The sequence below is a fragment of the Homalodisca vitripennis genome, chromosome X (genome assembly GCF_021130785.1).
Source record: "Homalodisca vitripennis isolate AUS2020 chromosome X, UT_GWSS_2.1, whole genome shotgun sequence".
Lineage (NCBI taxonomy): Eukaryota > Metazoa > Arthropoda > Insecta > Hemiptera > Cicadellidae > Homalodisca > Homalodisca vitripennis.
Genome location: NC_060215.1, coordinates 68,358,571 through 68,374,848, shown reverse-complemented (window position 1 = coordinate 68,374,848; position 16,278 = coordinate 68,358,571). Strand labels below are relative to the sequence as shown.

Below are 16,278 nucleotides of genomic sequence, written 5' to 3'. Positions count from 1 at the left end.
TTCTTCACTTGAATCCTCACCAAGATTGATAACGAAAGATTCTATAACATTTTCAATTGGTCCTTGATTCCTTATAAATTCTAATTCCTTTTGCTTTACATGTTTCACATACTTTTTTCCATGTGTATCAACCGTTATAGACTCAAACTTATCATTTACCAATTTTATGACTTAATCCATTTTAAAACGTAACATTGTGAGCACCAACCCATTTTTTACTTCAGCCCAGGGATAAGTATGGCCAATGCATTAGTTCTGAATGATAAGGAGGTAGTCTAAGGACTACATGTTTCTTTTTCACCAAAAGCTCATCAATATACATATCTTTTGTAGGCTGGTTTGTTAGCTTTTATAATCCTCATAAAGTTCTACCTTTAACATAGTGTGTGATATATGGAATATTTTTTTTTTCAAGTAACCATGCTTGCATATCACATTTTCCTTGAATTTGAAGTAGGACTTTTATCAATTTCCTCCACGTTGTGATAGGAAGCGTTTTCAATTATTAGAACGTTTCCTAGGCGGTAAGTTTGGAATTAATTTTTTCTGTCAACCATTTTTTACAATTTTCATGATTCATATTATCATGGTAGTCTCCTTTTTTGTGATTTGCCTGCCACATAACTAAGCAGTCTCTTTTATAAAACCCATCTCATCCCCGGCATGTTAACGGGACAGCTAAACCCGCTGTGGAAATCATCCGACCAGCCTTTTTTGGAGACGTGTGTTAAATCAATATGATTCATCTGAATAAATAATTGCACGTCCTCAGCTCTGTATCTGAATGAGAAATCTTTTTCAAAAACACAAATCTTTAATAGGAAATATCTTGAGTCTCCATTAATATCTTTTTGTTTGTTTTGGTTTTCCTCCACTTGCAGCCCATTTCGTCGCAAGATGGCGGGTTACACTGGTTTTAGATCTGTAAAAATGTAATGGTTGATCGCATTAATGTTTCGCATTTTTTCTTGTAACCTTTTAGAGTAGGAATTGTTTTTTTCAATGAGGTAAAAAATTATCCACAATACGCCTGACAACACCACCAAATTATAGTTGTCTAACCCCGTTCACTCTTTTAGGTAAGATTCTATTTTTATTTGGCATTTCGAAAGATGTGCCAGATTCTTCTACTTTTTTCCTCTCGCTTTTAATCCTTGTCACTGTTCCTTTCTGAAAACTTCAGTGGCAGCACTTACTCTCGCATCAACTTTCTTAACGTCAATCAAAAACTGGTCAGCATCGGCTTCGGCTTTCATAACTTTTGCTACATTAGATACTATTTCTCGAGTTTGGCTCTTTTTAACTTTATCCACTAATTTTGAACTAAATAGTTCATTGCCTTGATCAGCCATCACTAATTGCTAAAATAATACAACATTACTGTCGCAACATAAAACAAAACAATCACAATTGTCAGACACTACTAAACAGAACGAAGCAGCAGAAGACAGACAGAACGAAACGAATGCGACCTGTGACTGTACTGCACCACGTGGCCGGGGCGAAGAGGGGGATAGGCTTCTCTGCGCATGCGTCAGCCGCACGCCATTCACCCAAGCGGCTATCTGTACTAATAAATGAGAATTTATACAAATTTAATTTTTGAGGGTATATTAATTGATAATATTGTTATGAATGTTTCCTAGTGTATTTGGAGCCAAGTCAGGGCTGTAGGGTGGATAAAATTATTTAATAGTGCAATATGGTATTTTCAGTGTAAGTGAAAGCCAAAAGCAATGGTTATCATTAATTAAAATATGATGTCATCAAACTGAGGCAAAAAATCCAAAACTAATATGTGCATAAGTAAACAATTAAAATCTTTATCGTGTTAATAATTAAAATTCACTCTAACCAAAAGTACTAAAAAGAGATATACAATTTGTTACAGGTCTAAGATATCAAGGTCTAAATTTAACATGAAATTCAAAATTACGTCTACCCAGATTATGAACTGACAAAATTGTAATAGACACTTTAACGAAGTAGAAAGTTCAAGTTACAAAATACACAGCCACAACATGAACTTGATGTGAAATGAAATGAAATGAAAAATGTCTTTATTGAATACAACGTAAAACATATTCAATTGGCGAGGTTAGGACTATTAAGTCCTCATCTTACACCTAACCACAAATTAATAAACTCTACTATTACTGTAAAACAAGAGCCACAATACAGTTTTACATTACTATTTTACAATCAAAAATTATAATCTCTATTTATATAAAGTAATAAAATGAAATAAAGGTTCTCTATGAAACTAAAAATAAAATAAATAGAATAAAACTTATAAGGAAATTAACAGACATTCATCCATCACCATTCATACAAAAGCCATCGTCCCATACCCTATGCCACGATATCGTCAACCCCGACGAGGCCCAAAACAGATGGTCCCTAACACCTCCCGAAACCGTTCCCCGACTACGAATACCTCTGATATGATCCGGGAGATTATTCCAAAGTCGACAAGCAGAGGCTGTGAATGATTTACTGTAAATAGAGGATCTATGAACAGGAATAGATAACAGAGAGGCTCCACGTCGAGCATTCCAATTGCTTGTTTCAGAAATGAAAGAAAAGCGTTCAGACAGATAGGAAGGGGAATAATCATTATACAAAATAGAATGTAACATGCTGAGAATGTGGAACTGACGGAGTAGATTCAACTTTAACAGATGTAACTGATTGATGAAGGGTGTTATATGGTCATATCGTCTGAGGTTGAAGATTAAAGCGAACACAATAATTTTGAGCACGTTGTAATCTGTCCGAAAGCTCAACCGTCATGTCATTTATAACTTCGCTACAGTAATTGAATTGGCAGAAAATCAGGGTCTTCACTAGCATTACTTTCAAATTCAAAGGTAAATAAATAGCAAATTGCTTAAGACTATAAATACCAGCAAACACCCTGCCACAAGTCTCAGTAACATTATCGGCCCAACTAAGAGTTTTTGTAATAGTCAGTCCAAGATTTTTGACCTTGTCACTGTATGAAAGAGGATGACTGTTCAATACGAGTGTAGGAGAGTTGTTCAAGTCGATACCGCTCAGAAGTCTGGAAGTTCCAATAAAAATAGTTTGAGTCTTGCTTTCGTTAAGTTTCAGTCCGTGTTTGAAGGCCCACGTTGCAATAGCGTCAATGTCAGTGTTCATGTCAGCAACAATGTTTGGATAGTTCGAAATGGAAAAGTGGCTGTAAATTTGTAAATCGTCGGCATACAGGTGAAAAAAAATGAGTGTTTGATCATAGCAGTCAAATCGTCGATGTAAATTGAAAAAAGAAGAGGGCCAAGGACAGAGCCCTGTGGCACCCCTCGATTTCACAGGTTTCCAGTAGGAGTCTTTGTCGTTAGACCTAACACACTGCTGACGATCTGACAGATACGACCCAAACCACTCCACACAGCCATCAGAGAATCCGATTTTAGACAATTTCAAAAGAAGCAATGGGTGGTAAACGCAGTCAAAAGCCTTAGAAAAATCAAAAAGCGTTTAAAATAGTAACAAGCCTTTTGTCCATTGCCGAACGTATATCTTCAGTGATTTTTAAAAGAGCACTTGTTGTACTGTGATTAGTACGAAATCCTGATTGAAAGTTGGACAAAATTTTATTGGATTCGAGAAAGAAACATACTTGTTGATGCACCACTCTCTCAAGGCATTTAGATAAAAGCTGATAGAATGCTAATAGGTCTGAAATCTGAGGGGTCACCAGGACATAAACATTTTTGAAGTGGGCGAACAATAGCAAGTTTCCAAACAGACGGAAATATTGAAGAAGAAAGAGATCTGTTAAAAATATTTGTAATTATAGGAAACGATTACGGGAAGAATATATCTAAACAATTTAATAGGTATTTTATCGGCTCCAACTGCGTTACTAGAAATTCTCAGATCGCACTCATAACGTCAGTCTCAGTCACACTAGCAAAAGAGAACTGATGCCGAGCACGATTAAGTGGAACAACACTCAACTCATGGGTATAATCACGGGCCCCGGATAGATCAATAGGGATATCCACAAAGTAGTTATTGATTATATTTAGATCAATTGAGATAGGCTTATCAGAGTTAACTTTACCTATGCCAAGCTCTTTCACTTTTTTCCACAACGATTTTGTTGATTGTTGAACAGAAAATTGTAGGTAGTAAAATCTTATTTTGGCATTGCGAAATTGTTGCTTGACTCTGTTCCTTAGTCTTTTATATATTAGCCAATCAGCAGGTGACTTAGTATGTTTTTGCTTTACGAAATGCAGAATCTCTTTGAGCCTGCAAATTACGTATAACATCTGTGATCCAGGGAGCTGGCCGCCTACTAACCCTCCTTGTCACCAGTGGAGCGTGCTGGTCACAAAGTGAAGAAACAAAAGAAGCTAAATTTATTGACCATAAGATCAATAAATTAGGGGCTAGAATTACCTCATTCCAAGGTAAAGCCCACGCATTATTGAGAAGAGCATCTGAATCAATATATTTGTAATTTCTGAAGGATACGAATTTGGGGCACGCCTTAGGAATGGATAGTCTGTAAACACAGAAGATGAGGTCATGTCGAGAAAGGCCAGGGGCAGGGTATTGTCCATGATGCACAACGCGATCCGGGTCAGCAACTGCCATAACATCCAGCAATGTGTCGGCAGTAGCTGTGTGGTGAGTGGCATTTAGTGGAAGAATAGTTAAATTACAGGAACAGAAGAGGTTAGTCAAGTTGGTCTTGTCGTAGTTATCAGGTCCCAGTAAATTGCAGTTTAAAGTCCCCCCATTACAATGACATGTCGATAAGGAGCCATAAAATTGATAAGTGAGTGATCGAATTCCACATGAAAATCCAGGCCAGGTTGCCCTGTAGCACACAGCCACTAGAACATGTATCCCATTACAACTAATATCGATAATCATGTACTCAGGACACCCTAACCTGGAGTTATCGGAAGAGTAAAGGACAGATACAGGAAGATGAGATTTTACAAAAGCGGCCACTCCACCGCCTCCCTTCGAAGTGCGATCATTTCTATAAATATTGTACCCGTTGAAGCTCAACGCTCTTGTCAGATTTGGGGGGATCTTAAAACTGTTCTAATGACTTGGTGCTAAAAAATTAAGGCGATTAGCTCATAAAACAAATATGTAATAAATAATATTTAATTTAGTAATGAATTAATATGTCCGAGCAAATATTTTGTTTCATATAGTAATAATCTCTAATAGGTTCATAAATTATAAATATTTGAATAAGTATGCTATATATAGTATACATACATATATACGACACGCATATGCTTATTAAGACAAAATAATAGGTATTACGAATGTAGTTAATTTCAACAATCAAGTATAAATATCATTAGGCTAGTAACTAATAGTATGGCTGTATTCCAGCTTTGAGGTAAGAGACTCTGAACTAAAATATGTAGTTCACTGAAGGGTATACATTACATATTCACATACATACATACATACAATGCACACATACACACACACCCAAAACACATATACACAACTTAGGCGAATAAAAATAAATAAAAAGGTTTACTTTCTATTCTATACGTAAAGACAAGAGTATTTTAAATAATAGTAAAACATATTTCCAACAATATAAAACAATTTCAAAATAATTGTGAATATTAGAAGTAAAAGGAGGGTCTTAGCTGATAGGTGTAGCCAGTCCAATCTTCGCCACAGGAAGGTCCCCCAGTCTCGTCGCCACACCCCGAGCGCCCTGATGGTCGACCCACATCACGCGTCCATCATGGGTCCAAGTGCTCCTGGCCCCGAAACGCGCCGTCGCCTGTCGCAACACCTCCGTCCGCCGGGCCGTCAGATCTTCTCTGATTGTGACGCCAGATCCTTAAGTCGTTTCTTGGAATCAAAAACCTTCCGCCGGTCCCTGTAGCTGCAGAATTGAACAATAATGGCACGACTCCTCTTACGGTCGTCAGGTGCTGGTCCAGGCTGAGATCTCCCGACGCAGTGGCTGCGACTCAACTGCTTCTCGGGTCATCTCCAGGTCTAGTCGGTCACGGCAGAGATCGATCACAAGCTGGTCTGTGTCTTCAGCGGTCTTCTTCTCTACGCCGAATATCCGGATGTTGTTTTCTGCGCTGGTATTGCTCCAGCTCATCTGACCTCTCTCCCAGCCTCTCATCAAGCTCATCCACACGCCTTGTTAGGATGATCACCTCATCCTGCAACTTCTTAACCTCTTTGCATGTTGGCGAGGGCATTCGTCACTGCAGACTCGACGGCAGACTTGACTTCTTCGGTGAGCTTGGCGAAGAGCGCTCTCAGTCCCTCACCGCTGACAGGTAGTTGTTGACACACTTCTCTACGAAGGCAGCGTCAAGTGTGTTGGAGGGCTTGTTATCAGCCGGCATTATCGATTTAGTAGGACTCGAAGCAGAAGAAGCGGAGAAGCGAGCGCTGGAGTACGGGCTTATCAGTTGAAGATAAGAGAACCGGTTTGCCCTTTGAACCTGATCTTAGATGAGGCGGGAGAACGGAACATGAAAATAATGATCGGTTTATCGTAAGAATAGGAACAAAAAGATTAAGAATTGGAAAAATATTACTTGCAATGTTTAGAAAAAAATATAATGAATACAATATATATGAATGTGTAAGATTTGCATTAGAAATTAACGAGTTTACCACCAAAAATTAACTAAAATACGGAGCCGAAACTGTACCACGTCTTACTCAAAACAAGTCATCCCACTCCTGTCTGATGTGCTCTAAATAAAGGTACTAATTTTAGAACTTCAATTTCCACATCATTCTGATGATGACAAATTGTTATTAAATCAATGATCTTCCCACAGAAATATAACACTAATCACGACAACCTGAGTTTTTTATGAAATGATTTCATTTCAAATCACCTAATTTTAGTTATAGGTGGTCATACTGATATTATTTGTATTCTTTAAATGGTTCTTATGCAATCCACAACTAGTCTTATTAATTCTTTAAAAACCAATCACAACTTGCTCTGAGAACATGTTTTTGAGTTTTTATATTTCCTGTTTTCTGTTTTAGTTAAGTAAGTGTTTATTAGGCTCAACCGTTAAAAGAAAATTCCTGACATTACCTGATTCAATGGTGCCCACATGGTCTGAACTAGTAACTAGTTATTACTGTACATTATAAATGTATTAATAAGAATGTGTTTATTGCTATAAAGCTTACACAAGTCATGTATAAAATATAGAAACTAGCAGAAGCCCAGATAAGATAAATTTGGTACCCAAAACATGAAATTGCCAAAACAAAAAATAAATTAGAAAAGACCACTTTCAATACTAACTCTGCATTAGTTTACCTAAAATGCAATAAAAGATGAGGTTTATCCAATCATATGAAGCTAATCTAATGGCCAATTTATTTAATTCTAATGCTAATCTAATGGCAGGTTTTTTTTTGAAAAGAGACTGTTTATAGTTGGGAGTCAAATTTGACAGCTACAGTTTTCCAATATTTATCATGAACTTTATTTTTTCACATTAATTAAAATTGAACCATGGTCTTAGAAAATAAAATACTATATTTCATGAGAAAAAATATCTTCTGATAGTCAGTAAAAATATTATGTCAGCAGTTGTGGCCTTGTGTAGAGTTGTTCAGTGATACAAACTATATTGTCAAAGGATGTTGAGCATAATTTTGACAGATTATTTATTTATATTTACACCAAAGTTTATTTTTATGTCCCCACGAACTATGGCAGTATAATTTGGCCACTTAATTGTATAAGAGAGCAAATTTTCTTTGGTTTAAAGAATAATATTGTAATCGTCTGCTGTGGAGTGGTACAAAGATATTATTGGAACTTTAAATTTTTATATAAAAACTGCACAGTATTCCAAATTAAATTTAAATTCTCTGGAGAAACCACTCACATCACAGGGTCTTGACTGAACTTGATCATTGACCAAAATCAGGCAATCACTTCTACTATAAACATTCCGTCAATAGACAGTGATGCAACTAAATCCATTTGGGAATTATGATGGCAATTCAGCAGGGTTAAGCCAATGCTCTGATAAACAAATGAAAATTAAATTTGGAACATTAGTTTAAAAGGTCTAACAATATGTGAAAAATATTAACAATAGCTCAGTAATAATGTGTTCACCATGTCCTTTATGAAGACTGTCTTTATTATTAGGGACTTATTTGATTCAATAAATCAACAGATATACAAATAGGCAAACTCTACCTTTTTGTCTTTGGCTAAATATTTATATTATACTTATGTTGGAGCATTCATTTTTGTTACAGAGGATGTGACAGTTGTGAGGAGTGGTATCATGGAGATTGCATCGGAATCAGTCAGAAAGAAGCAAAATTCATAAAACATTATTATTGCCCGGTAATTCAAATTCTTATTTAGTTTTAAGAGATTTTATAATTATTGGATATTAACTCTGAGAGGGTCAACCGACCCATTTGGTGTTGATTGCGTAACTTTCAAAGTGTGATTGACACTTATCGGGTTGATTTGTATTTTACTGGTAAAAGCATTATTGCTGGTCAAAAGTCTTAAATTATACATCAATCTAAAGCCTACAAGTAGTTTTTTAATTATCCTTTTTCTAGTTGACAATCAGTATGGTTTTCTTATGTGTGATTTTGTTGTTATCCCCTGTGTAGCGGAGATTGTTGTTTGTAAACAAATAATTTTGTTCCTTGTTTGGGAGTTTTTTTAATCTGAATTGAGCAAAGTTTTATCATACACAGTTGATTATATAATACCTCAGAACGGGTGATCCTTGTAGATCAAGTGATATTCATGACATTCTAGTAGAATCTGACATGACTGATTTTGTTGACTCTGAAGTAGAAGCATTGTATCCAATTTTTTAAATTAATTTTGAAGTACAACTGACTGTTCTGCATCAGCTAATTTCATAAAAAGGTAGAAAAACACATAAATTTGCATTAGAGTCAATTTTATTATGCAATTGAAAGTGGGCAAAAATTTGCCACTCTCTGTAAACATTGAAATCATTTCCGTTTTGATTTCCTGAACTCCATAACACTATATTTTTGAGTTGACTACTAAATTTCCTACAATTTGGCTATTTCAGACTTTTGAAACATCTTATATTTTAGTATGATACAGATACTTTTATGTAATATATATATTTTTCATGTGTCAAATACTAAATGACAGTTATTTGTTACAAAAAACCAAGAAACTAATTTACTAGGGCAATATTATATATAAAAATCTTGTGTCTCTGCGGTTGTGCTCACACTCCTTGGAAACGGATTGATTTGTATGAAACTTTTTGTGTATATTTGGTAGATATAGGTTGTAAAGTATATTTTATATTGCTAGGTGGTTAGATTGTCCCTATCCATAAAGATTTTCAGAATTAAAAAAAATTGTAGACAAACAGAACAATCAATTATGATATTTTTCATTAAGATACCAACACGTGTTATGAAATTACTTCGGTGGATTGGTTGGTATGACCTTTGTTACATTCTTTCTGGTCCTTCCATACTCTGTAGCACGGTTTTATTTAAGACATTTAATGAATACATTTTTACATTAAATAAAATTGAGATTCATAAAAAGCGTTACCATCTAAAAAGAAACTCAACTTTTGATGTACATTTTTAAATGTACTATTATCATATTGCAGAAACATTTGGGACCTGTTTAAAGTTACCTGAATGCACTACTCAAAAATGATAATCTATTCATGTCGATTGCCAATTTCAGACCAGTCTCACATATGTTTTTGAGGTAAATATGATGAATTAACAGTTGATTGAAATTGTGAAGGAAACAGGATTTTTCCGGACATTTGCCATAGTTCAATAATACAAAAAATTAGTAACACTACGTTTTAAGGGTGATTGAAATTGACGAGTGAGGTGTAGCTTTGCTCCAGTATAAGACTGTATCTCAAGCACATATCTATCTTTAAAGTAATAGCCTGAAAACCGAAGGCAACCAAATAAATGCTACAGTTTGAAGTTCAAACCAGAAGTACCACGCCTTGGCTTTATTGGTTGATTGGCCGGTAGACAAAAGAAATCCATTTCCTAACACCAAATGTCATCCCTGATACCAACCAATCATGATTTGGACACCAATCTGCATGCTATCCTGGCAATAAATTTTGTTGTTTCCTTCATTGTCATATTAGAGTGAGTTAAATTGTCGCAATGTTATCAATAATGACATTTATAAGCATGCAACAACCAAGTCAAAAATACGGACATGACTTTTAAAAATACACCATATTTAAATTATACAGTTTGTAAACCTACACATAATGCAATACATAAACAAAATAGTAAAATAGATAAGGTATTTTTTTCAATTAAAACTAGTCAACTCAAATATAGTCGGCTTTTGATGACATTCTGGTTTAGTGATAAAGTTAAAAACATGACATCCATCCTTAATCTTCTGATAAACCAAATGGCTAGTAATACAATCAGTGGGTAATGGTTTCCCAAAGGGATCTTTGAAAACTACTGCAACATGCGAGCTCAAGCTTCTCTTATTTCAAGATCAACAGATATAATATAGGCAAATCCCACATCTGTGTTATTCTTAAATTGTTGTATCATTTCTTTCATAATTGTCTGAATAATTTGTATTGAAGGGCAATTTTGTTCTTCTGAGGGTGCTGTGATACTTTTAATTTTAAATAACAAACTTGATAAGTTCCTGACTACTTCAGATTTTTCTATTTAGGTGAAGACCATTCATTGGTCATAAACAGATGTCTGTGCATCAGATGTAAAAGAAGTAGTTTTAGTCTTGAATTTTCCCCAGCAGACCTTTCTAATTCAGAGTTTACTGTAGAGATCTTAGTGTCTAGGTGAAAGACATTATGCCTCATAGGAATAGTTTCTAAGATTAGGTTGGTATGTTGGGTTTTATATAAAAGGCTGAGCATGTCCTCCAATAGGATATTTCCATCAGCATTTTCAATGCTATTAGTCCCTGCCAAGACCAAATTGTAGTCATCACTTCCTAAGTGTCTACTTAGCTCGTTCACATTTTCTGTTACTTTGTTCAAGCCAGCCCCAAGCCTAACAAAGGAACACACATCATAAGTTGTTCTTTGCTTGAGAAAACGTCCTATATCACAGCGATGGCTATCAGATAAAAAGACTACATTCTGTTTCCTTAATTTATTAATTGTTTTCACAAAAGTCTTTGGTAATTGATTATTATTTATTTTGCTTTTCTTTTGTTGTTGAGTAGATTTATTCTGTTTAGAAAGACTTTTATCTATGTCTTAGGGATCAATGGTAGCAAGCAGGCTATAGTGGTTTTCTGATACAATGTATGAACTAGTACTAATGGATGAAGTCAAATTTGGTGTAGGCAAAGTTAGCGAGGTTTCAAAATGGATTACCCTTAGAGGTGGAAAACAATGAAGGCATTTTTGATTTAGATCTCTCTGTTTATTTAATTCAATGTCTGTGTTTTTGAGGTCACGTTCAAGAAATTTAATAACATTGGAGCTCTTTATTTTCAGTTTTAAATTTACACAGTTCTTTCAAAATTTTAGCTTGAAAATCTTCATTATTTGAGATAGACGTTGTGTTTCATATACTGAACAAGTTTTTTCCTCCATTAGTAATTGTTCTAGCACTATACATTTATCAGTTAAAGCATTAATTTGGCAATTAAAGTCAAAATAAGGAGTGTTCACTGGTCCTTCAATGTTCGTCAAGTCCTCCGTAGTCAGGTTAGAAGCAACAGAATCATTCCTCTTCTTAGATTTTCTACAATGTTGACAATTCCAACTCTCTTACCCATGGTTTTCCTTGTTTGGGTCTTGACGGAACAGTCTCCAAAGTGGAATCCCTTACTGTAGCTTTTGCACACAGCATGGTCCCCTTCTTTTGTCAATTTTTTATCACAGTTGCCACAAATATCTGCACCTTCACTTGACATTATGTTAAGGTTTAAGTATGATAATTGTAAAAACACCTTCAAATAAATGTGAAAACAAATTTGAGGTTATTACTTGAGGGTTAAACAACCCTCTGCAGCCACAGCCAAATATATATACGAATTACAATTTGTGTACATGTTGTTTACTTTTAGTAAATAAATGAAGTATTTATTTATGAATGTAATTATGTTTGTCAGCGGTGTCGAGAAGAAGATCCTACTTTGGAAACCCAATTTAAACCTGGTGGAAAATCTGATAACGATAAAGATCGAGTTGTATCTTCAGACAAAGATAAAACAAGAAAAAAGAAAGATCGGTCAGTAGAACATGGTAAGCTATCACACTTTTATATGTCAGTACCAAATACAAGCGCTTTAACTATGGGTATTAAAAGTGATTATAACTAACAAAACGAGCTAATACCAATTACAGTTCAATATTTTTATAGAGTTAGGAATGTTACTGTACAACTATTCTGTCAACTATGTACACTGTTCAGAGCTATGGATGTGGATTTGGTGGTGAATTAATCTACCAGGTGTTAAGTATTATGAGAAAACTTAGGGTTAGAGGAATCAAATCATTTACAAGAATTAGTTTCCATGGGCAACTGAGCCTATAGTTCGTTGGAATGGCTTGAAGGTTCACAAGTCAAATAACTACCATCGTCTGTTCGGGGTCTCTCATTCATTTTTAAATTAGCAAATTAAGATTTCACTGCTGCTAAAATGGATTTACCTCAGATAATTGTTATATTTACATTACGTTCTTGTAATTTAAACATATTCTGTTGTTTTTCTGTGCACGCACACACGTGCATTTGTGCGTATGTGCACGTGTGTACTGATGTGTGTGTGTGTGTGTGATAACTATCTTTTTGTTATATAAATATTTACAAAATAAATGTAAAATGAATTATTAAAACATTTTTACTTTTGCCCAAGGACAGGATTTGCGGAGTGACAGAACATGAGTACTGAAAGAACGGCAATGAATCAGGGTTTACACATCAGCAGCTGTTCTGTTACTATTTGACGTAATTACAAAAACAAACATATATCTGTAACAAATACAATCATCTCTTTTAAAAATCATCAGGGGAGAAGTCGACTTTATCGTAAATCATAGGGATCAGTGCTCAAGAATGAAAACAACATGCTAATATTGAAAAATAATAAAATATTTGGAAACATAATTTAATTGTATATAAAATTGAATGTAAATCTTAATAATCAGGAAATTCATAAGTTTTTAAAAAGTTAAAAGTTGCAGTTTAGGGCCCAAAAAATTAAAATATGTCCAAGTATTTTAAATAGCAAGTTTCCAATCTTAAATGAGCTATTGACTCAAAGATATTTTCTTCTTACATCTAAATTGCTTTTAATTTTTTGACAAGTAAAAATTTTAGTATGTTTCTTTTGAGGAGTAGGTCTATGTTCCTGCATTTAAACCTAAAAGGTGTTCTTTGTCAAGAGTGTAGATTACAAGAGTTAAAGTGTAAAATATTTATACAGTTGTAGTGAGTCATTGCTCAGTTCATAAGTATACCATTCACTTTTCTCTTATAAAGCATTTTGGAGTTTCAGTTGGCTTCTTTAGTGGAAGAAATATGTGTTGTTTGTTATAGGCTCTGAGAAGAAGAGCAAGAATTCATGTGGTCACTGCAGCAACTGTTTACGACAAGAGGACTGTGGAAATTGCCAAACTTGTAAGGACGCAAAACGATTCAGTGGAGTAAGAGCTAGAGAGAAGTGCTATAAACGCCAATGTTTGAAAGTTCCTGTAAGTGTTTTAACATTAATCTGTATTCTTTACAATACTAATTGTATTCTCAACTCGGGTATATGTAAACTATTCTCCAGTTGAAATAAAATAAAAATGTGAATTAAAATCAAAATATTGTGTTTTTTTTTATAAAAATATGAACTAAAATTAAAATATTTTGTTTTTTAAGTCACGAACTTCAAAATTTCAGAGTATAATCTATAATATAATTGCAATATTATTTTACAATGTCAATAGTAAGTATTATTTTGATCTCATACCATATATACCATTGGCATTAACGTGTAACCTAATTGTCCATGACTGTTTTTGGTACTAAAAGTCATCCAGTCACACCCCTTTCCTTAAAAATACAGCAAATATTTAATATAAAAACAAATAAACAAACATTTAAAATTGCTTGCTGCTTATACCACTATACAGGGTGTTTCTGAAAAAAGGTGCCCATAAGTCAGGCCGTGATTCCTCACATCAAAATAAGAAAAAAAGGTCTAATTAACATAGGTCCGAAAATGCTTAGTTACCAAGTTATACAGGGTGAAAGATTTCGTCCTGAATTTCAGTTCCCCTGCTGCAACGAAGCCCTACGGGTATTTGTTGGCTGTTAATTAAGATGTACAATTTAGCGTACTTTATGTAAAATGAACTGAAAAATTGAATAAAACCGTTTCCAGACCTGTAGCTACAGTAAATTTTTAAGATATGTGACGAAATACGCGAAACTTGGTCCCGAAAAACAAGTTACATTTAGGTTTGAAGACAGAGTTTACTATGTTAAATGTACAATTAAACACAAATAAATTTTTTCACGGTACTTGTAGAAAATTTAATTTCGAAGAGAAAGATGTAAAATAAGTCTATAATAGACAAACGCAAACTTTAAAAAATAATCCTTAATTACATACAAAACGCATGAAAAATAGACAAAATCTGTTAAGCTCTCTACAAATGTAATATTGAAATTAAAACAGCTGTTTTATTAAAATATTTGATTTGAGAAACAAAATAATTTCTATTTAAAACATATGTTTTAACAATGTAACATTGTTTATAATAATTTAAATAAAACATTACAAGCAGCTATTTTTCCATTGCTCATTAAGTGCGTTGTGTTGATCTTTACTTTAATACAAGTTAGTGCGAGTGCCGTTGAAGTTAATTTTTTGATAGCTAATAATATCTTATTCATCATGGCAGGTAATATGAATATTATGTACACTAATGGTGAAATGGCAGACATGCATTTAATGTACGGTCTTGCACATTGCAACAGTCGTCAGGCTAGACGACTCTATCAGGAACATTTTCCTCATAGACAGTTACCGACTCATAAAATGTTTTCTTCCATTCATAGAAGGCTAAGCGAGACGGGAACCTTTAAATCTGGAAAAGTTGGTAGATCAGGACGGCCACGTACAACGTGTACAGCTGAATTGGAGGAGGGCGTGTTGGACGAAATAGAGAATCATCCTGGAAGAATCAAATCAAATTAAATCAAATCAAATCATAATTTATTTCCCAAAATATTTACATGCTAGCACATTTACTATCAAATCTATATTATCTTGTTACTATAATATTTAAATGTGTACTTAAAAAACATTAAACATGAAAATATTACACTCATCAAATTAAAGTGGCCTAGGAAATGAGCCCTACATGGGCAGAAAGCCTGTGCGTAGGCTCGAGTTGCTTCCCTGGAGATTGTGGACGAATTGAATCGGGTGATTAATTATCATATAACATCAACACAAAACACACACTCACAACACACACACACACCACACACACACACACACACACACACACAGCGCGCGCGCTACGCGCGCCAAAAAAACCGTATTAACATATTACGGTATTGAAATTTATCAGCGTACATACTACCAATAGTTTAAAGGAAAGATTTACTGAGATGAAAAACAATTAAGGAATGGTGTATTTTCAAGATCAAAAGGTCAACACGCAGAACAACCTAACCTATTACTAGCAGATTTCTTGCCGAAATGTTATGAAATAAAAAAATAAATGTATAAAAATAGGAAAAAACCATAGAGGCATCGGTGCTGTTGAAGTGGCATTAAGAGGAGGGAGGCAGGGTCAAAAGTCAGGTCCGTCTGTAGTCAGCCGTGATAATTGCCTCGGCCTCTTCTGCGCTGATAGCATACAGCCATTCATTCGAGCGTTTCTTGCATGTATATATCGACGGTGAGTTGAATATTTGGTTGTCAGGAAAGTATTTACAGATATTTCTATACAGAATATGGGATATATAAAGAGAATTTGTAGATGAGAAGGATTTACTGATTTGCATTGATGAGACACCAATATTCCGTGAGTAACGTGTGGGGTGTGTTATGAGAATGCGAAGTTGTAGAGAAAATTGTATAAAAATGTTTATAAATATGAACGAGGAGTGTTTTAATGAATATTTTTCGAATTGATAGAATGGCAGTTTCTTGATATAAAGTGTCAGTAGGATATCTCCTAGATTTTTTGAAACCCGGCTTTTAAGATTGCCTTCTGAACCACTTGCAGAGGTTGCAAAAGA

The 16,278-nt window shown here is 34.5% G+C and overlaps 1 protein-coding gene across 1 annotated transcript in view; it reads left to right on the top strand.

The window, feature by feature from the left end:
* Window positions 1–16,278, top strand: part of LOC124369137 (CXXC-type zinc finger protein 1-like) — a 78,415-nt gene that overhangs the window by 10,343 nt on the left and 51,794 nt on the right. The window contains 3 exon segments of the mRNA XM_046826909.1: window positions 8,290–8,380; window positions 12,143–12,275; window positions 13,573–13,727. Of these exon segments, the coding sequence (XP_046682865.1) occupies window positions 8,290–8,380; window positions 12,143–12,275; window positions 13,573–13,727 (379 nt within the window).